The sequence below is a fragment of the Lampetra planeri genome, chromosome 60 (genome assembly GCF_965212315.1).
Source record: "Lampetra planeri chromosome 60, kcLamPlan1.2.h2, whole genome shotgun sequence".
NCBI lineage: Eukaryota > Metazoa > Chordata > Hyperoartia > Petromyzontiformes > Petromyzontidae > Lampetra > Lampetra planeri.
Window position 1 is genome coordinate 3,674,067 of NC_136166.1, and position 22,176 is coordinate 3,696,242.

The 22,176-nt window shown below is 44.1% G+C and overlaps 1 protein-coding gene across 1 annotated transcript in view; it reads left to right on the forward strand.

Moving 5' to 3' along the window:
• Nucleotides 1-22,176, forward strand: part of LOC144736257 (polycystin-1-like protein 2) — a 139,983-nt gene that overhangs the window by 115,537 nt on the left and 2,270 nt on the right. Inside the window, exons 28-31 of the mRNA XM_078618879.1 lie at nucleotides 1,868-2,036; nucleotides 8,488-8,685; nucleotides 9,530-9,733; nucleotides 12,003-12,287. Of these exons, the coding sequence (XP_078475005.1) occupies nucleotides 1,868-2,036; nucleotides 8,488-8,685; nucleotides 9,530-9,733; nucleotides 12,003-12,287 (856 nt within the window). The remainder of the gene's footprint in view (nucleotides 1-1,867; nucleotides 2,037-8,487; nucleotides 8,686-9,529; nucleotides 9,734-12,002; nucleotides 12,288-22,176) is intronic.

Here is a 22,176-nt window from a genome sequence, read left to right on the forward strand (position 1 = left end):
ACAGTCTTACAGTAATGTAAATTTACATACTACTAACAAAAAAGTGCAATCTTACAACTGTAAAGTTGCATAAACTCTTCATCATGGTTTCATTGGCATCGCGGGGTTTGCAGCTTTTCAATGATGTCGCGTAATGAGTGACGTCACTTCATAACGTTCCCATGGCAACAGGGGAAATGGCTGCGCTTGTGTGAAGTAAACGCAACATTTTTCAACTTTCTGCTAAGATATATGTGACTTTTTGCAACGAAAATGCGGGGATTATGAAATCATGCAAGCCCGCATATTTTGCGCGCGGAAATCTGCAATTTATGCGGCAAAAGTGCGGCGTATTTGAAAAAACGCGCCCCCGGCATAAATATGCGGACTTTGGCTGATTTTGCATGGAATCATGCGATCGCATAATCGCGTTTTTCTGGAGGGACTGACAAATGTGTTGCAGGTCTAAGGCGTTCTTCGCGCAGTATTGCTTTATTATTTCAGTCGTTTACTGCCGTACGCACCCTGAAAGTTGTGTGTCTGCAGCAAGCGAGTGTATGTGTACCTATGGATGCGCGCGTGTGTGTGGGGGGGGAGTGGTAGTGTAGTAGTTAGCGCGCAGCGCTACGAACCCGGCGACCCGAGTTTGATTCCTGCTCACGGCCACCACAGGTGACGATTATTTGAACCGGTCCTGGGCCTCCCCTAGGTCGACTAAGCCTCAAACAAGTAACTGGTGTGGTGTGTGAACATCGCCACTGGGGAGACAAAGGTGGCCGGTCGTGGTGAATCCAAGTCCCGGGCGAAGCCGGGTAGTGAAGCTAGTACTGTATAAATGAGTCTACTGTGAGTACGTATAAACTAAAAATGCACAATAGCGAGTGCAGAGTGGGATTACTGCAAAACTAAGCACTGCGTGATCAGCCGAGGGGAGTGAGCCTAATCTTCGCAGATAGTTTGAAATGTAAATTTTCGGCGCGCACCTCCCTGGTGTCGGCGGTCTGGCAAATACACTCGCGAATACTGGAGTCCAGCAGGTCGCGAATGGGAAATTGGTATACATTTAGTAACTCGAGAATATGCGAAACACGCAAATCCAAAACTCGCGAATAACGAGGGTTTACTGAAATTACAACTTCTAAAACGCCACTGCACAGTACTTGTTTGCTGTCGTAGAAAGAGAACAATGTTGCGGTGCGAGGAACCCTCGACGAATGGGAAGGCAATCACACGATGATGCGGTGCCAAATCTCCCCCCCCCGCCCCAGGCTCTGCAGTCCACTATATATTAAGGTCATATTGGCCAATTCATGTTTATACACGTAGAAGGAAACCACAGCGCCCAGGGAAAACCCACGACATTGAAAACTATCGCTGATCTTTTTCAGCGGTTTTCTATTTCAGCTTGACAGCATGAATCATTAGTTTTGCTCATCCATCTATCTGTAACAGGGGGTGTAGAGGGTCACAATTACTGCAGTAGCGATGGAACAATGTAAATGAAATTTTATTATAAAGCGGTCTTGACAATTAGCGACTTCACCCCTAGACAACTGGGCAAATTTATCATAGAGTTGACCAGAACTTGGCAATATATTTTAAGGGTGAAGCCTTTTTACTATGGCAAGGACTTCACATGCCATGCACACATCCGATGATGTCAATTCATGTGGCATCATCTTACGGAATTTGTGAGTCTTCCCAGGACGTAAAAAATCCCGGATTTTGTCAGTTGCCTAATCATACACCACTCAAGACGATGCATTTTTACATGTTTTTTCCTCTTCCCAGTCTTGTGAGATTTTCTTCTCCTCATATGTCCTATTTTTTGTGTGTCTCAGAGGTGAAAAACCGTAGGTTTAACCTTGTCTATCTTCTGTTGGTGCAGGTGACGGACCAGAAAGACTTGTGGAAGTGGCTGAATTCAAAAGTGCTGCCTAACCTGTACCCGGAAGTAGGACAGGCGCCAGCAAAGGCTTCTGGGATCGCTTTCCTGGCAGCTCTGGAAGGCTACCGAGTGGGGCCTCTGCGCCTCCAACAGTTCAGGAAAGCCAAAGGTGCAGCGGTTGGCAGATAGGCCACAAGCATGATGTCGCATGGCCGAGCGGTGTTATGTTTGCCATTTGTTGCAGAGGTTTGTTGTGTTAGCCCAGCGGCTGCCCTGGTTAATAATTTGGGTGTATTAACCAACAACTACCCACCATTTACTTCAGATTTGACTTGAATTATTCCTTATTATTATAAAATGAGTGGTCCGCATATGCCAACACCCTGGCCTAAATTTATCAACTTCAAACATTTCTCGCAAAATACCTGTGTCGATAAAACCCACACACTATACTCGTCTTTGAGACATAGCATCGTTGTGACAGCCTGCACTCTTTAAAAAAGGTGCACACATCAAATATACTCACGATTAGATTTTTTGATATGCATTTGTCGTTTTCACAGTGCAGATTTCCAAGCTAAGATTGTCTGCAGGATTGCCTGTATTGACTGATCCGTTATTATCTCATTAGATATTGCGCTTGAACCCAGACTTATATATGTACGTATATTGAACTTCTTTTGCGCTGTACGTAGCCAACTGTGCTCATCGTAGGTGCGGAGGAAGGACAACAAACCAAACACAAGAAGCTGTTCTATAGAAATGAGTTTTCAATTTAGATTTAAAGTAATATCTTCAGTAGCTTCCTAATAATATTGGAAGGAAGAGCGATCCAAACGGTCGCAGAAGCCCATCTGAAAACGCGTAATGCAGTGACCGTCTTTGTTCGATGGTTCGCCATAAGCCACTGTGAGGATGAACGGAGTGTGCGTGATAGTTTATGCTACTTAACGAGATCAGCAAGATATTGTGGTTCAAGTTGCGGCAAGCACTCTGTGTGTAACGTGTGCGACCTTTTGTTTTCGTTCAGTAACCGAAAGCCAATTCAGCTCAGCAAGCACCGGACGGACATGGTTGGATCTTGTAGTACCTAATTCTAGATTTGAAGCTTTCGTGACTGCAAGGATTCATATTCTTAGGTTTTTTCGGTAAAGTCACGTAGGTAAAAAATTAAAATTAATAAAAGTAAAATTAAAATTAAATAAAAATCACGACGTTTCGGAGGCAACACAAGCTTCCGTCTTCAGGTGGAACCGTCACAGCACGATAGCTGCATATCTTGTAGTACCTATGACACGTGCCAATGTTCTTGTCAGGTATCCCACAGAGTAGTCATTTGCAATAATCGAGCCTTGTCAATATTATGTTATATGCCATCGTGTTGGCTAGGTCACAACTCAATAGTGGCTGAACGTGTCGTAAATCCCTGATATGAAAATTGCAGGATCTGACCATATTTTGCACGTGGTGATTAACCGACATGTCCTGGTCGAGTATGGTGCCGAGGCTGTTTAGATGAGTAGAAAACTGAATCCTGGAGTCGGCCACTGCCACACCTTATCCTCGCACATATGTTTTGTCTGAGTCCAAGTGCCAACGAGCAGAACCTCCAATTTGCCTGGATTAAGCAGGATTTAGTTTCGTGCAAACCACAGGTGCACCACTTGTGTGCAATCTTCTAGATCACCGAGGCTCTCCATATCTAACTTTGACTTCACTGTGTTGTACAATTGTGTATCATCAGCATATTTGTAGAACTTGATGTCATACGCCGAGATGACATCGGCGATCGGAGAGACGTATGTTGAAAATAGGAAGGGCCCGGGGACGGACACCTGTGGTACGCCAACTAAGCACTGTATAGGCAATGACTGTTCATCACCCAGCTTAACGAACTGTGATCAAACACCCCAGAACCGTACCTGATACACGAAGCCTTTACCTTAGCCTCCCAATGAGTATCTCATAGTCCATGGTGTCTAAGGCAGCTGAGGGATCAAGGCTAACCATCGCTGATGGCACATCGGTCATCCATGATCTTATAGAGGTCATCAGTGATCTTTAGTAGAGCCGTCTAAGTGCTATGGAACTTCCGGTACGCCGACTGCAACAGGTTGAGTCTGCCCATCGCAGCGGCATGGGGAAGTAACTGTTTCAGAAAATGGTGCTCTATGACCTTTAAAATCATACGTAGGTTTGAGATCAGGTGATAGTTTGCGGGGTCACCATGGCTCAAGCCAACTTTTTTCAAGAGCGGTATCAGCTGCGCCATTTTGGACAGGTCTGGGGAACAGCCCTCGCTGAATGAACAATTTGCCAGGTGGACAATCAGCGGCGCAAGCACATCTGAGCAGGATTGGAGAATTGATGTATGTATGTGTGTATGTTAAATTTATGTTACACTATATGTAGCCAACCATGCCAATCGGAGTATGAATGTAGTTGAGTGGCAATTGTCTTATTTGGCAGCCGTGCGATTAACATCAACACCTCTGCCACCAATCAAACTCATGGCATACCGGAGTAATGCTTTGCCTTCAAGTTAGAAACTGCCATCTTGATAAGAACGTTGCAAGACTATGCATAGACCAGGTTGACTAGTTGATGGATGGGTGGTTGGATTGCAGCAGACCCTCACGACGCTCCACAAGTCACGAATCGACTCATTGACGCACAGAGCATAGACCATTCTGCGAGACTTAATAATGAGCCGATTGACAAATCTGCAGGTGGCTCTGTAAGAGAGTCAGACATTTTTAAAACTAGTTTTCTTCCAAAGATGATCCAGCTGCCTCTGGGTCTGCTATGCAGCAGTTGCCTCAAGTGATAGCCAGTTATTGAGCGCTTTCCCTGTTCCCTTTGTGCTTGTTCAGATGGATACGAGTTCATCAAGAACAGCAGTGATCTCATTTTCTAATTGAGCTGCAAATGAATCGACTGTCGTTGCAGGATTTAGATATGCCGATAATGACCAGATATTCTGATGGAAAGCATCGTGGTCTAGTAATTTCCAATCTCTGTATGATATCGTTGTGATGAGGTCGGCGAATAATCGATCATGCCACTTTGCATGTTATGACACTGTCATCTAAAATACCCATATCTTTATAACAATGTCGGTCACAATTACGGCATCGGCAGATGTGAAGATGTGATTCAGTATGTTTCCCGAGCAGCGTGCTGGGTTAAACTGTAACTGTTGATAATCTCGGCGAGAGCATCGTTGATTTTGCCACAAGAACCAGTCGGTCCGGGACAGTTCAGAGCACCACAGATGATGTATTGAGACCCACATGACCCACAGTCTAGCGGATCAGAAAGTTCGGAAATAATTCCGACAGCGGTGAAGACGGCGGTCAATGTATGACAGCAATCGTAAGCCTCTGCATGCTGTTCGTTATTTTCAAAAGCAGCAGCTGAATTATGTGATTGTTAATGAGTCGCTCAGGAATTTGACGCAGATGTCTTAATGGTAAATCAGTGCAATCCCACCAACATGTGGGGCTACCGTTGCTAGGCCTCCTATGACGGTGCTGATGTACAATAGCATATCCGTTAAGTGCAGCATCACACTTAATGACATCCGGTGAGTTGATAAAAACCCATGTTTTGGTAACAGCCAATATGTCGAGTCCACAATCTTTGATCAGATCGTGGATCAGTGCCGTCTTGTTGACAATGGAGTGTGCATTGACCAACCCAAAGTTGACAAGCCTTGGTCCAAGGTTGGGCCTCATACCCAACATCAGCAGTAGTATTACGATGAAGATGCTCTTCTGTGATTGTGTGGATGTAGGGCGGAAGAAGAACTGATCATATCTGCAGCACAATCATGTGCAAGGCATTGCAACTAGTGACGAGCACGGTCGGGTAGAGGTCAGCATCTCCACGGCAGGTCATAGTACAACAGGTGCGTCACTAAAATAGATTGAGCTGGAAAGTCGGTCAATCAACTCTCCCCCCATCTGCAGGTTGGATACTGGGTCGAGTCTGCTGGTGAGTCCCACCCCAGTATTGGCGACGTTTGGGTGAGATAGAATTGGTTTATCGATCTGTAATAACAGCCATAGAGGGTGCACGTGGGGATTGTCTTGCCGGTCCTGCTTTGTAGCCAATAAGGGATGAGCCAGGGAGCATGGCCTCGGCGTGATCACGGCATGTTAGCAGGGGTGATTGGCCTGGCCAATCGGGGCCTCAGCTAATGGGGAGCCGGATCAGAGGCATGGTCCCGGGATTGGCAGGGAACCATCGGGAATGGTCAACGCTGTCTATGGAGGATTGGCTGGGGGGTACCACGTGACGAATGGATTAAGAGAGAGAGAGAGTAGTCGTGAGCAGACTTGGGAACGAGAAGAGCAAGAGTCACGCGCGTACGGGGCTCTGGGTGCCACGTGCGCGGTGGGGACTTGGCGGGAAGTCTGCCCTCTCTCCGTTGTCTGTCAGCAACGGAGAGTGTGTGTGAAGTGTAATGTAACTGTGGAAGTTGAGAATAAAGAGGACTGATTCCGGAAGCCGTCTCAAGAAGGTTTATTACAGATCCATGCCAAGATAAATTCCCGGTATGGCCCTCCATTCTCCATGGAAGAGGGAAGTCATTGCTTGACCAGATGCCTACAAGAGCAGGGCCCGGCCACAAGCAGCTGGGCAGCAGTAGAAGTCGCAGCATTGCCATTGCAAGGTGTTGTTGCTGATGTTGTTGATGCTGTTGCTGCTATTCTTGTTGTAGTTGTTACTTCTGTTATTGTTGTTTCTGATGCTGTTTCTGTTCTTGTTTCTACTGTTGTTTTTGCTCCTGTTGTTGGTGCTTTTGCAGACATCCGTGATTAAACCAGGTTCCACAGTCTAGCAGTTTGACGGTCTCAGACCAATCAACAATAACTGCAAAAAAAATTCAGACAGCCGGAAATAACAAATTGTGTTTATTGTTCACATGATGTGAACGGCCAGATGGAATGAACCTCTGGAGAGTCTCACTGGCACATGCCATGCTCACTCTGCAGGGTGTTACGCTGCATCCTTGTGCATGTCAAGATCGGCTCGGTGCCAACGTCTAGGAATGCCACCTTCTAATGCAGGGCGTTAGAAGCCACGCCTCATCTCTAGATAATGAGGCCTGCGTCGGGTGATCTCAAACGCACACATGGATATCGATCGATCCATCTCGTGACTCTGCATGTAACGCGATGACGTTATCGTCTGTGGTTCTCTTTCTCCAGCCAGGATTGCTGCCTCACACAGTCTCAATGGTTTCTCTTCGAGCTCTCCTCCCACTGCATCAATCCCCCTACTTCAATTCTCCGCCGTCCACTCCTCATGTTTTATTCACTTTCGTTGTTGTGTAGCATCGCACAGCGCGGGTTCCTGTGTGGACTCGTTCTCGTGACCACCTCACTCCCCTTGCCTTGACTTCTTGAATACAGCTGAGAAAAAAAGTATATTACAGTAATACCACTATTAACGAAGTACATGCATTCCATTACATCACTTCTCTGTGAGAAACTTCATTACCAGAGGTACATATTACATGGGAGGCATAGGGATGCGTTCCAGTACTTCAGAGAAGGGATCGGAGAACATAATTAAATTCGATCAAAAATAGGGTTAAATGTGACTGAAAACATTAAATCTGCTTAAAAAAAAGAAATCCAAATAAAAAATTCAGTAAACAAGAATACAATAAAATAACACTCACAATTTACTTCTATTGAATCTGCATTGTCATTTCCAAAGAGATGGATTTATGTTGCAGGTTCTGATCCAGAAAGGCCACGAGCACTACATGGCCGTTTGGCTTACATAATGGGGGTAATACAAAAAACACAATAACATTTTACGAACACAAGGAGCTCGAGCAATGGCTGGCAGGAGAGGGAAGACTTGCGAAGTGCACTGCTGATTGGGCCAAGTGATGGAGACTCGCAGAATAGCTCTTTAGTGATTGGCTGCTGATAATGTAAACAAATCCCACTCGGTTGTGTTTACAGGGCAAGCACATCATTGAACAGGTTACTCTTTTGAAACACTTTGCATAATTTCTTTAAATATTTTTCATCCAAATTTTAGCAAAAATATGGGGGAAAACGAGCTTTCCACGGGCGACTTCGTCATGATGGAGCTTTGTTCCCAGAGGCGTTGTTAACCGAGGTATTAATGGATTACTCTTGTTTACCCAGGAAGCCCCAGAGGCTCGTGACTTTTTCAGGAGGGTCCTGGCAAATTTTTTGCAGCATGTGGCAATGATCACCATGTATATAAAGCAATTTAGTCATTTGTGTTATTTTTCAAATTTAGGTCATGGTGCCAGCATACGATGGCCTCCTCTTGCGAATGAAGTCAGGGGATCTGTAAAGCTGGCCACACATGGTACTTTCACAGTTAATACACACAGCAGGAATAACCAGGGTAGCCGCTGTTTTCAAACTGTGAACCTCTGCAACAGTGACGCATGTGCTGCCACTGGGGCCATGTTACCTCCATGTCAATGTACAGTATTTATTTGCTGTATTGCTGTCGAAGTGTGGGGCTGTTAACACAAAGCATCCATGCCCCTGAGACCTTTTGAATTGTATAAAGTACAGTGTTGCCTAATCTTCCACACCTCTCCCCTCTTTTCTCATCAGCTGTTAAGGGAAATTCCTGTCAGTTCAAGGATAGCGCCAGCAAATGCTTCGGGATGGACTATCTGCTGAACCAGGACAGCAACAACTACAGCAAAGGATGGCAAGATATTGACACCAATTCATCTTATATCCCTCAACCACAAGACAACTTCTGGAAGATCCAGGATATGCACTGGAACAGCGTGTCTGTCAAACTAGGTACAGCAAAGACAAAACACTTGCTGGGGATGTAATGATGCAATGATTCATTGATTTCCCTCGCGATGCACGTATCTAGCAGTGCTTGTGAGCATCGATTATTTCCAATAAGTCCATTTGTATGGGACGCTGTCAGTGGTGAAATGGTCAGCATAAAGGACTTGTAACCCAGAAGTCACTGGTTTTAATCTCCCAGCGCAAATGCTCTCCATGCATCATTATGAATGAATACAACCACAGTCGATAGACAGGTCGTGAGGTGGAATAAAGTGTGGGTACTCCCACATCTTCCAAGATGTCTAGCCATCGAGGAAGATGAGGCCAGAAACTCTCTAAATAAGGCTGTCTAGAGGTTTCTTTGCGAGCTCTCTAGTAAAAACGTGAGCATTTAATTACATAGCTGCACATTTGCCTCTTACCTTATCATGGAGCTGTTGAGAGAATGACTCGATGATTTACAAAGACTGAAGCTTGACTAGAACTTTACAAGTCATCGACCAGACTAAATCTGGAATACCCTGCCACCAGACGTCTTAAAGGCACCCAGTGTCTCTTAATTCCGTGGTTTATGGAAAGTGGTTGCAATTTGCTTTGCTCAGTTTATGTTTTCCGCTGAGGGTGTGCCGGGTTTCATATGCCCCTGTACCATTCCCGTTCTATTATTATGTGCACTGATATATACTTTATTAAGGGTGACATTGGCATGTTTTTAAAGATTGATTGATTGACAGACTAAGACTGACTGACACAATCAATGCCCACCACATAAATGCTGGCCTCACCTCGTCGCTTGTTTGTGCCTCCTCTCCGTATCTCGCCCTGCTCCCCGGCGTCCAACCCACAGGCGAATTGAACACGTTCATCGGCAGCGGCTACATCGCCGATCTGGGACTGACATTCATGGAGGCGAGTGGCAACATGAGCTACCTCGAGCAGAACTCGTGGATGGACGCCCGCACCACGGGCCTCTATGCACAGTTCATCATCTACAACGCAAACGCCAACCTCTTCTGCCTTGTCGAGGTGCTGGTTGAATCCCTGTCGGCAGGTGAGGGGCATGATGGCTGGCGGAAAGACGTACATCGATGGGGTTCACGGGGGTTCCGTGCAGGTGGGAAGTGAGGGAGGGAGTAGCGAGCTCATGCCATGTTAAGAAATGTGTGTTGCGCCTTCCAAATGAAGAGATGAGGGGCTGCAGATTTATGATGGCGACAACTTGTTTATTTTTAAATTCTGTAAAACACAACATGTGTAGCACACTGTCCAGGCCTGAATCATCCACTTGGATGGTGCATATGTAGAGGTATTACGTAGAGGGGTGTAGCAAGCCGTTACGTTGGGGTGTCTACATCACTGTCCGTAGGTGGGGTGTGTACATCAACGTCCGCATACAGCCTCGCCTTCGGGGGGGCAGTTGGGTATATAAGGCAGTGCGCGAGAGAGCTCGAGAAGTCGTTGGAGCAGAAGAGCCAGTGAAAACTGAAGACCAGCTAGCTAGCCAGCCCTGGGACTACCCTGACTCGCTGCTCTTATAAGAGCCGAGCAGGGCAAGCCAGGGGCGACCTCAGAGCAGCGAGGTCTGTGTCCTTGTGAGGGCCAGGCTCGTGTGGCTGAGGGTCGGACCTGAGCCGAAGCTGGGCCAAGTCAGTTAGCCTCTACTAGGATGGTCTGGGTTAGAGGGGTGTAGGAGCTAACGGGGAAACGTTAGCCGAGGGACACTGCCTCGGATAGAACTGGGTGAAGGGGCCGATACCTCTTCGAGTGTTAGTCGTTACTCTGCTGTATTGGATGTAATTGTAATAAATACGTGTTGCCTCCGTCAACGTCTCCTACGCTACTTACGCCGTTACACATATATCAGGTTACGACACAAGTCACCTGCTGGCCAGAGTCAATGTTGACTGCCCGTGTAGATACACGTGTTGTTTAAACCTATGTCGAATAGGGTGTACCTTAAAAACAAACCCAACTCACACGATTGCTACAATAGCAGAGACGTGGAGGTTCCCCTTTCTATTGTGCCACATTGAAAAAGAGTAAAAATAAGAATAGGCTTCACCCTTTCTGGCAATAAAACAGGGTTGAAGATGTTTAAACACCAAATAGATGCCTATTTCAAGGCATCTAGTCTGCATTGACCACACATTCTTGTGGCAAAACATGCAACCAAACATGCTCTGTTATCTATGAGACCTTTTTTATAGTATCAAAATGCTCAACCCGGGCTATTAATATTTGATACTTGCATTGCCTTTTTACTGTTTGCCTTTTGGTGTTCTCTGGTCTAATACTGGTGAGGCAAAGCGATACAGAAGACCATCCCTAATTTTGGCCAATCATTTTCAAATACAATGCATATAGTATAAGAGCATGTTTGTTCGGCATGCTTTGCTACAAGTATGTGTGGTTAATGTAGACTTGATGCCTTGTACAAGGTATCTATTTGGTGTTTGAACATCTTAACACCTGTTTTATTGCTAGAAAGGGTAAAGTTTATTCATATTTTTTTCATACTTTTGATACTTGCAAAAAGGTCCCATAGATATAACTGCTCAACCCGAGCTATTAATACTTTGCAACTTGCATTGCCTTTGTACTTTTTCTTTTGGAATTCTCTGGGCTAACACTGGTGAGACAATGCCATAAAGAAGGCTGTCTCTGGTGTATGCCAATAAGTTTAAAATAAAATGCATATATTATCAAAGCATGTTTGTATGTTTTGCCACAAGTATGTGTGGTTAATGCAGACTTGATTCCTTGCAATAAGTGTCCATTTGGTCTTTGAACATCATAACACCTGTTTTATTGTCATGGGTATAGCCTCTTATTTTTTTACATAATTTTGATACTGGTAAAAAGTCCCATAGATATGAAGAAGAGTAATAGACAAAGTTCACGTCGCAGCGTACATCAAAAGAGACTCCATGGTTGTGTATCCCCTCATTACCCAGAGGAAACCCTAGAGGGCAGGTGAGAGCGCCCCCTATCCGCTAAATTAACCATCGTGTTCTAAAGAGAAGCCTGTAAGACCAGCGGTTCACCAACATTGATTCAAGCAAGCCTGACTGCTGATGAGACACTGTTGAAAACCAGTTCAGAGTTTGTCTTGAATCAATGCTATTTAAATTACGCACTCCCAGAAGGCCGTGCGGCCAATGGGTTGTGTACAACATACTTGGGTTAAGTTATTTTCAAATTTGCAGAACCGAATTGAATGTTATTGGTTTTCTTTGGGAGCAGTCATTTGTAACCGAGTTGAGACCATGAACTCTCTTTTAAAAGTAAATATTTATTTCTGGTGTTTCTTTCCTCTGCAGATGTGTTTCAGCCATCGTCACACCTGAAAGTTTTCCGTTTGTTTAATAACAGAACCTCGTACATCATCTTACACAACGTGGCCTATATCTTCTGCCTCATCATAAGCATGTACTTCCTCACGAGCGTCATCTTCAGCATCACGAAGGAGAAGTTCAAATACTTAAAAAACCCCATGAACGTGGCTGAGATCATGAACATCACCCTGATGATTGGAGCGGTTTCCCTCTTCTACCACCAGAGCACCATCTCAACTGAAAGCCTGGCAACCCTCACCAATAACACAGGTCAGCGGGATTACCGTGGCACGGAGTGTAGATAAAGGCACAGCCCTGCAGTTACTTACTCACCCCATGACTAATTATTGTAAACTTGCTAAATTAAAGAAGAAACTTGATTTGAAGCTTTCGTGACTGCAGGAATTGCTATTTGGTTCTTTCGGTAAAGTCACGTAGAAAGAAAATAAATTAAATAATAGAGTACGACTTTTCGATTGATAATTTTTGCAATCATTGGAGATGATAATCAACCAGGCTATGCGTTAACTGTGTGTTAGCCGACTCTCTATGTCGCATTACATTACATTTCCAAAATATTTTCAAAATTTTGTTTTCTCAAACTATTTCTCTCTCTAACATTTACCAGGCTCTCATAGGGCCATTCGATCTTCTTTCCCTCGGTCACGTCGCGGTGGATTCATTGACATGCTAATTTCTCTGCTCCAGCAGCTGCTCCAGCAGACCCACCTCTTTCTCTGCCCAACCACACCCCACTCTCTCTATTTCAGGCCTTGACAAAGAGGAATTGGGTCTCTGTTGTGTCTATGTTGTATGTCTCTCTCTGTGTGTCTGCTTGTGTGTCTGTCTGTGTATCTCCGTGTCTGTGTTTTGTCTCTCTCTCAAATTTAGTTCTACCTGATGACGGTTGCTTGTGTTGCAATCGAAACGTCGTATTCTGTTATTTAATTTATTTTCTTTTTACGTGACTTTACCGAAAGAACCAAATAGTAATTCAAGAAGCTTATTAACTCCAATCTATTACACCTTCAACCGTGCTGTTTGTTGCAGGCTATTTGATGTTTTGGTCCTTGGGGCCTGTACTTGGCAACTGTGATAAAAGAATGTTGCCTTCTTGTGATGTAACTGCACCATGACCGCCGTAGTGGTGATGTTTTTATTGCAACAAATTGGACGGGAACAGAACACGGCGAGAATTCGAATTCTACGTGACGAGACCATACGTAGGTGGGGAAGTTGGACTCGCTGCCCCAACCAAGTGGGGACCACGAGTAGGGGGGTGAATATTTATATTGAGGGGAGAAGGAGGGAGGGGAACGGTAACTAAAATACTGAGGGAAGATCAATGGCAGAGGGGGAGGGGAAGAGGGAAGTACAGGAAAACTCTATAAATGAAATAATATACACGCAGCATATGGGATAATGCATTAACCTCTCACGGCTCATAGATCCGCTCCCGCTTATTTACATCTGAGGGGCACTGCCTCTCTTTCCGCCCGTCCCTATCTCCTGACCTCTTTGCCCGCTCCCCTCATTTTAGACTGCGTAGGATGGGCGACCAACTGGTCTCAAACTCTCATTTCATACCTTTAGGTTTGTGGTTTAGTCCTCAACACCCGCTTGAACTAAAAGAGTGTTCTGCGACTGTTACCACAAGGGGGATGCGTGATATTTCTAGTTAACCAGTATGGTCTTCCTGGCTGTAATATTAAAGGTTTGAAGTAGAGTATGTTGGTGTTTCGGAAGGGCTTCCGGTTTCACGCCCCACAAAGTCGTTTCAACTGAAGGGGTAAGATTAGTGCCACAGATGCCATACAAAAAGTCTATGATCTCCTGGTCGAGTATTGCAACGTCTGAGCATAACCACAAGGCGTGAAGGTAAGACTGAACCGTACCCAGGGAACACCTGGAACAATCTGGGGAGACTTCCATGATTTTTTTCATTTGTCATAAGTGCCGTGTATAAATTTGAACTGAATGAGCCTCAGTGGCAGTGATCTTGGGCCATATTGTGGCTCGCCAGATTTGTGTCCAGTTCTGTGAGGGGACCTCATAGGACAGACACCGGTTCCAGAGATTATTTGTCACTGCCTAACAGGTGGTAGGCCTCGGCACTCCTAGCCAGTCTATGATTGGCTAAAGTGCTTCGCTTAGGTTCTTACCCGGGGCTTTCATAATGACATCTCTATTTTGCAGGTAGATGAAAAAACGAGGGCGAGAGATACAATAAACCATCGATTTTCTGGAAGCTTAGGGGGGAAATGGGTGCCAGATTTTCAAAAACGCTGGATAATCACCTAACTTTTAAAAAATAGCTTATTTTTTGCACATTCTTGTATAACATGTTTTTATGTGTTTGTATATATGTTTTTTGTGTTAAAAATTAGTTTACTATCAGAAATTGGCATAAATAAACATACATATCAACAAATATAATTATCCTACTGTAAAAAAAGTTACCGTATTTATTGTTCTCTACTTACTTGATAGAGGGTGTAAAATTCTACATTGCTCGTGAACGCAATTGAACAGATTGCTTTTAAGGTGTATCTAACATCTTGTTTTAGCCATGTGTTTGACGATTGCCGGACTGATGTAGCCTTTGACCGGTGCTCCGGCGAATACCAAATTATACACACACTTTTAATTTATTTTTTATTAATAATTATTAGTCATGACAAATGTATATACGTGCATTATTTAAATTGTTCTAGTTTTATGTAGTACACAATGTACGGTATATAATATTTGACACTCAAATCAAGCATAGCTAAATAAAATTAGCACGCACATGGTGCTAATTGCCGGACTGGTACACATCCTTTGGAGAAGTTTTTTGGCAATAGCTGGAATATATGCTGTTTTCGCCGGATCTGCCCAGGACCGCCAGATAATGTTGGAAGCCGGATAATTGCACGCCAGATAATCAGTGATCTACATGATTATATTTAGCCTGCACCTGATTAAAATACAGCACCCCACCATCTTTGTTCAAAAGATCCCCAACCATTTCCAAGCCAGACTCCTTTCAGCTAATCCACATTATTTCTTTCCCCCCTACTTTCAAAGTCGAGTTACTCCATAGCGTCAATCTTCTGTGTAGAGGACCAGGAAGGGAATACTCCTGTCCTTGCAAATCTCCAGCGTCGAGAAACCCTTGCCGAGGCAAGGGCAAACCCAACAAGGGAGCATTGAATTTCGATTTAAAGCTTTCGTGACTGCAGGGATTTATATTCTTGGTTCTTTTGGTGAAGTCATGTAGAAGGGAAATGATAAAATAATAAAAGTAAAACATAATAAAATTCTCACGACGTTTTGGCCACAACGCAAGCAGCCGTCCTCAGGTGAAGAACAGAGCTGTCAGAAAGACAGCGTCCTAATGAACACTGCTAAGCCTGGCAGCGTATTTTAAGCTGGGTGGGAGGAGCAGAGAGCCTTGAAAAAGGAGTTTACATATCAATAGAGGAATTTAGGATGTTGATGACATGCAGATATGGGGTTAGTCACTCCTTGCGGAATTTGTAGGCGGTGGGGGGTCTCGAAGTCATATTATGCTAGTGTATTATGTAGGATTAGCAGTAATAAAGGAAGGGACATTTTTTTTTATTTTAAAGAACTGCAAATACCCTACTACCATACAATAAACCGATGTGAAAAAAATACATTTAAATTACATCAATATAATCATTGTACTCAATATACTCTCCATGCCACCAGCGCATGGGCAGGGGGGGAGGGGGACATTTTCCGGAAAAGCAATGCCAGTGAAGAGGAGATCGTAACGCTGAGATATTTGATGTGGGATGGAGAACACTGAAAGGGCAACAAGCCCTCTGGGGGTTTGGAGGATACCAGTGATAGTGGCATTCGTTCTGACTTCATTACATTTTATTTATATCACGAAGTTTCCCCATACTCCCTCATCAGGGTCAGAATAACTGGGATTGAACGTAATAAGAACATTTCATAAAGATTGATTTTTTTTCTGCCATGCCAATACTTCCTCACGAGATACACTAGCTTTTAATACTTTCAGCAAATGGTGCCATGGTCAGGGTAAAAAGCAATGGTTAAAGAGGGCACCCCTGCCTTGTGCCTCTACCCAGTGCAAATATGTGGGAGGTTAGGCAATTCATGACCGCCGAGGCTGTAGGGTCCGCATATAGGAGTCTGCACATGTCGACGAATTTGGAGGAAAAACCAAATTTATCCAACACCTCCCTATTCAGGGTAAGGGCGTACGCAGCGAGGTTGTCCCTCATGGCTATCTCCACCACATGAACTAAAGTCCTGAAATTGTCTGTGGAATTTTTTGTTTTTAACAAACCCTGTCTGGGCTTTGCCATTGATCATTGGGAGGACTTTGTCCAATCTGATTGCAAGGATCTTCGCAAGCATTTTGTAGTCCGCATTCACAAATGGGCTTATAGCTACCTAGTGCATCCTCCAGGGTACTTGGCTTGTGAAGGACCGACATCCTAGCCTTGTTCATGTATTGGGTGAGACAGCCTGACTTCAAGGCTGCATTCAACGTTGTCCTTAACTGGGAGGTAAGGTGGACCCCCGCATTCCTATAGAGCTCCATCGGTATCCCTTAAGGGGCAGCTGCCTTCCCTAATGGGGATGAGGCCAAGGTTATCCAGAAATTTCTGAGGGGCAATGGGCCTGCCCAGCTCTGTGCTTTGGTCTGTACCCAAATTAGGGAGGACGGAGATTTAGAGGTGTTTAAGGATTCATAATAATATTTAAAATGTGCATTGACGTCCCTGGTTGTCGTTGCTGGGGGGTCCTTACTGCTTTGGATAGATGCAATGAAGGAACAATGCCGGCAGCAATCTAACAGTGGCAGTGAAAGGATCGTGGAAGGGCAGCCTGGCTCTCCTGAATAACAGGCGAGCTTCATCATTTAATAGCCTTTCAAGTTCCATTTTCGTACGATCTATTTATTTTAAAGTCCCTGGGGATTGCAAGGATTGAAACTGCTCATGAAGGCCAGCTTCTGCTGCCTTTCCTGGATCTTTTAAAATCCTTTATATTAAGTTCGCTTGCTTGCTTGCGTGCTTGCTTGCTTACGACCGTGCAAATCTTTCGGTCGTTTTTTAACCCACTTCCCGTGATCCAATCGAGCTGACATTTTCCACAGACTCGTTGTGCGAGACACAACGAGTCTGTGGAATTAATGTTCATGAAATTTTTTAATTTTTTTTTACACTTTTTAGGCCAAAAAAATGATTTTACATATATTCAAATAGAACTCATTCATGGCTTTGGCTGAACGTCACAGTATAAGAGCCCAGAGCGTAACCCCTCCACAGGCCGTGGCGGAGTAGCGCAGTTGGTAGCGCCCTTGCTTCCCATGCCAAAGGTCGCGGGATCGATCCCCGCGTCCTCCACAGGCGAATATATTTTTAAATCCTTTATATTAAGTTCGCTTGCTTGCTTAGGACCGTGCAAATCTTTCGCTCGTTTTTTAACCCACTTCCCGTGATCCAATCGAGCTGACATTTTCCACACAGACTCGTTGTGTGTGACAATTAATTTTCGTGAAAAATAATTTCCAAAATTTTACACTGTTTAGGGAAAACAAATTAAATATTTAATTACCAATTGCTTAATACTGGCAGACAATCATCTGACCCATAGGTGGCAGCCATCTCAAGCCAGAGGACGAGAGGACTCTAGCCGCCACGCATATAAAGGATTTAGAGTGAAAAACTTTGTTGTTACGGGTTTACTTGTTAATTCTGTGAGCACCCTTCATCAGCGAGCCCCTGACATGCTTTGAGGGTGTCCCACATTATCTGGGGGGAGGGGTCCAAGGCGGAGTAGATATGGATACATTCTTCAATCTCTTTCTTCATTTCCTCAATTGTGTGTTCCTCATCCAGAAGTTGCCTGTCTAGGGACCAGACATTTATTGCTGCCTCGTCAGGGTCTAAGATGAGTTGGATCACTATCTGGGGCATGGTCGAACAGCTGCATGTTCCGGAACCGCGCTATGGAGGAGTATTCACCAGGGGAAGTCCGGCGACTGGTCTGGAAGCTCTGGAGATGCCGGATAGATGTAAAAAAAGGAGGGTGGCGCGAAAGAAGGGGACGGGTAGTCGATGACTGTCGGATAAGGGGAGACCACGTCCCAGGATGGGTGCGCCAATAGGAGGACCAGGCCCTCTCTGGAGCAGGTGCTGTCATGTAGAGGGGAGAGGGGGGGAGAACCAAAAGTGAGAGAAGGCACGGAAGTGGGTAAAAGGTAAAGTTGAGGGTGGTGGGAGGGTTGAGAGGCAGGGGGAGAGCGCAACCCCCTGCCACCCCACCACCCACCCCAGACTATGGCCAGGACGCCACACCAGCCTCCACCGTGCACTGGCAAACCCGGACAATGCTGGTGTAAATCTTGACTTAAAGCTTTCGTGACTGCAGGAATTGATATTCTTTGGGTCTTTCGGTAAAGTCACATAGAACAAAAAAATTAACAAAACACTACGAAGCTTCGATCGCAACACAAGCAATCGTCATCAGGAGGAAAAAAGGAGGGGGAAAGCTGCTGAGGCAGGCTGTTTTATATGTTTGAAATGGGTGTAGCCCAAGGGTCGTAAACGAAGTGGGTGGGCTAGTGATGTTAAAGTGATAAATTTGCATGTTAATGTAAGATTGGAGGGCGACTTCCACGCCGAGGGCGCGGAGGTGGCTATTGCAATGTGAGAGATTAGCATGTTAATGTAAGATCGCAGAGCCGCTGCCACATCGAGGACGTGAGCAATGGTGGCTGTATTAGTGTATATATATCGAAATGTGATGTAATGCAACGCAGAGTTGGTCAGCATTACATTACATTTCGATATTTTACTAGGTTATTTAATTTTAGTGTGTCTTTCTCCTGATTTTCAAGCTTGCGTGCCGTGCCGCGTCGTCATGTTACTTGCAGCATCAAGTTGTCGTACCCTCATTGATATGCTAATTTTTTCTCTGCCCCCTCCCTCTCTCCGCCCCCGCCCCCCTCTCTATATATAAGGCCCCGTCACAGAAACGACCTCTCTCTTTGTGCCGATATGTGTTCTCTCTCTGTGTGTCCTTGTGAAGTCTGTCTGCTTGTATGTCTGTCTATAGTTTTTCTAGTTAGATTTTTGTTGCTATTTCTTTTATGCCTGATGATGATTGCTTGTGTTGCAATCGAAACGTCGTAATATGCTATTATTTAATTTATTATTTTATCTTTAGACGTGACTTAACCGAAAGAACCAAAGAATAATTCCTGCAGTCACGAAAGCTCCAAAATTAAGATTGAACCACTTCTACGGGGACGTTTTAAGCTTACCTTTTTTCTCTCTCTCTGGCTATTTGTTCTCTCTGCCTGTGTCCTCTCTTTGGAATTTTCACACTTAAATTCTAACTTAGCAATCTTTGAAATACGTAATCAACCGAGCTATGCGTTAATTGTGTGTTGACCGACTCTCTGTGTTGCATTACATTACATTTCGATATGTTACTAGGTTATTTAATTTTAGTGTGTCTTTCTCCTGATTTTCAAGCTTGCGTGCCGTGCCGCGTCGTCATCTTACTTGCAGCATCACGTTGTCGTCCACTCATTGATATGCTAACTTTTTTCTCTGACCCTCCCTCTCTCCGCCCCCGCCCCCCTCTCTATATTTAAGGCCCCATCACAGAAACGACCTCTCTCTTTGTACCGATATGTGTTCTCTCTCTGTGTGACCTTGTGATGTCTGTCTGCTTGTATGTCTGTCTATAGTTTTTCTAGTTGGATTTTTGTTGCTATTTCGTTTATGCCTGATGATGATTGCTTGTGTTGCAATCGAAACGTCGTAATATGCTATTATTTATTTTTTTATTTTATCTTTAGACGTGACTTAACCGAAAGAACCAAATAATAATTCCTGCAGTCACGAAAGCTCCAAAATAAGATTGAACCACTTCTACGGGGAAGTTTTAAGCTTGCATTTTTTCTCTATCTCTGGCTATTTGTTCGATTTGCCTGTGTCCTCTCTTTGGAATTTTCACACTTAAATTCTAACTTAGCAATCTTTGAAATACGTAATCAACCGGGCTATGCGTTAATTGTGTGTTGACCGACTCTCTGTGTTGCATTACATTACATTTCGATATTTTACTAGGTTATTTAATTTTTGTGTGTCTTTCTCCTGATTTTCAAGCTTGCGTGCCGTGCCGCGTCGTCATCTTACTTGCAGCATCACGTTGTCGTACACTCATTGATATGCTAATTTTTTCTCTGACCCCTCCCTCTCTCCGCCCCCGCCCCCTCTTTATATTTAAGGCCCCGTCACAGGAACGACCTCTCTCTTTGTGCCGATATGTGTTCTCTCTCTGTGTGTCCTTGTGATGTCTGTCTGCTTGTATGTCTGTCTATAGTTTTTCTAGTTAGATTTTTGTTGCTATTTCTTTTATGACTGATGATGATTGCTTGTGTTGCAATCGAAACGTCGTATTATGCTATTATTTAATTTATTATTTTGTCTTTAGACGTGACATAACCGAAAGAACCAAAGAATAATTCCTGCAGTCACGAAAGCTCCAAAATAAGATTGAACCACTTCTACGGGGAAGTTTTAAGCTTACCTTTTTTCTCTCTCTCTGGCTATTTGTTCCATTTGCCTGCGTCCTCTCTTTGGAATTTTCACACTTAAATTCTAACTTAGCAATCTTTGCCTGCGTCCTCTCTTTGGAATTTTCACACTTAAATTCTAACTTAGCAATCTTTGAAATACGTAATCAACCGGGCTATGCGTTAATTGTGTGTTGACCGACTCTCTGTGTTGCATTACATTACATTTCGATATTTTACTAGGTTAGTTAATTTTTGTGTGTCTTTCTCCTGATTTTCAAGCTTGCGTGCCGTGCCGCGTCGTCATCTTACTTGCAGCATCACGTTGTCGTACACTCATTGATATGCTATGTTTTTCTCTGCCCCCTCCCTCTCTCTGCCCCCGCCCCCCTCTCTATATTTAAGGCCCCGTCACAGAAACGACCTATCTCTTTGTGCCGATATGTATTCTCTCTCTGTGTGTCCTTGTGATGTCTGTCTGCTTGCATCTATGTCTATAGTTTTTCTAGTTGGATTTTTGTTGCTATTTCGTTTATGCCTGATGATGATTGCTTGTGTTGCAATCGAAACGTCGTAATATGCTATTATTTATTTTTTTATTTTATCTTTAGACGTGACTTAACCGAAAGAACCAAATAATAATTCCTGCAGTCACGAAAGCTCCAAAATAAGATTGAACCACTTCTACGGGGAAGTTTTAAGCTTGCATTTTTTCTCTATCTCTGGCTATTTGTTCGATTTGCCTGTGTCCTCTCTTTGGAATTTTCACACTTAAATTCTAACTTAGCAATCTTTGAAATACGTAATCAACCGGGCTATGCGTTAATTGTGTGTTGACCGACTCTCTGTGTTGCATTACATTACATTTCGATATTTTACTAGGTTATTTAATTTTTGTGTGTCTTTCTCCTGATTTTCAAGCTTGCGTGCCGTGCCGCGTCGTCATCTTACTTGCAGCATCACGTTGTCGTACACTCATTGATATGCTAATTTTTTCTCTGCCCCCTCCCTCTCTCCGCCCCCGCCCCCTCTTTATATTTAAGGCCCCGTCACAGGAACGACCTCTCTCTTTGTGCCGATATGTGTTCTCTCTCTGTGTGTCCTTGTGATGTCTGTCTGCTTGTATGTCTGTCTATAGTTTTTCTAGTTAGATTTTTGTTGCTATTTCTTTTATGACTGATGATGATTGCTTGTGTTGCAATCGAAACGTCGTATTATGCTATTATTTAATTTATTATTTTGTCTTTAGACGTGACATAACCGAAAGAACCAAAGAATAATTCCTGCAGTCACGAAAGCTCCAAAATAAGATTGAACCACTTCTACGGGGAAGTTTTAAGCTTACCTTTTTTCTCTCTCTCTGGCTATTTGTTCCATTTGCCTGCGTCCTCTCTTTGGAATTTTCACACTTAAATTCTAACTTAGCAATCTTTGCCTGCGTCCTCTCTTTGGAATTTTCACACTTAAATTCTAACTTAGCAATCTTTGAAATACGTAATCAACCGGGCTATGCGTTAATTGTGTGTTGACCGACTCTCTGTGTTGCATTACATTACATTTCGATATTTTACTAGGTTAGTT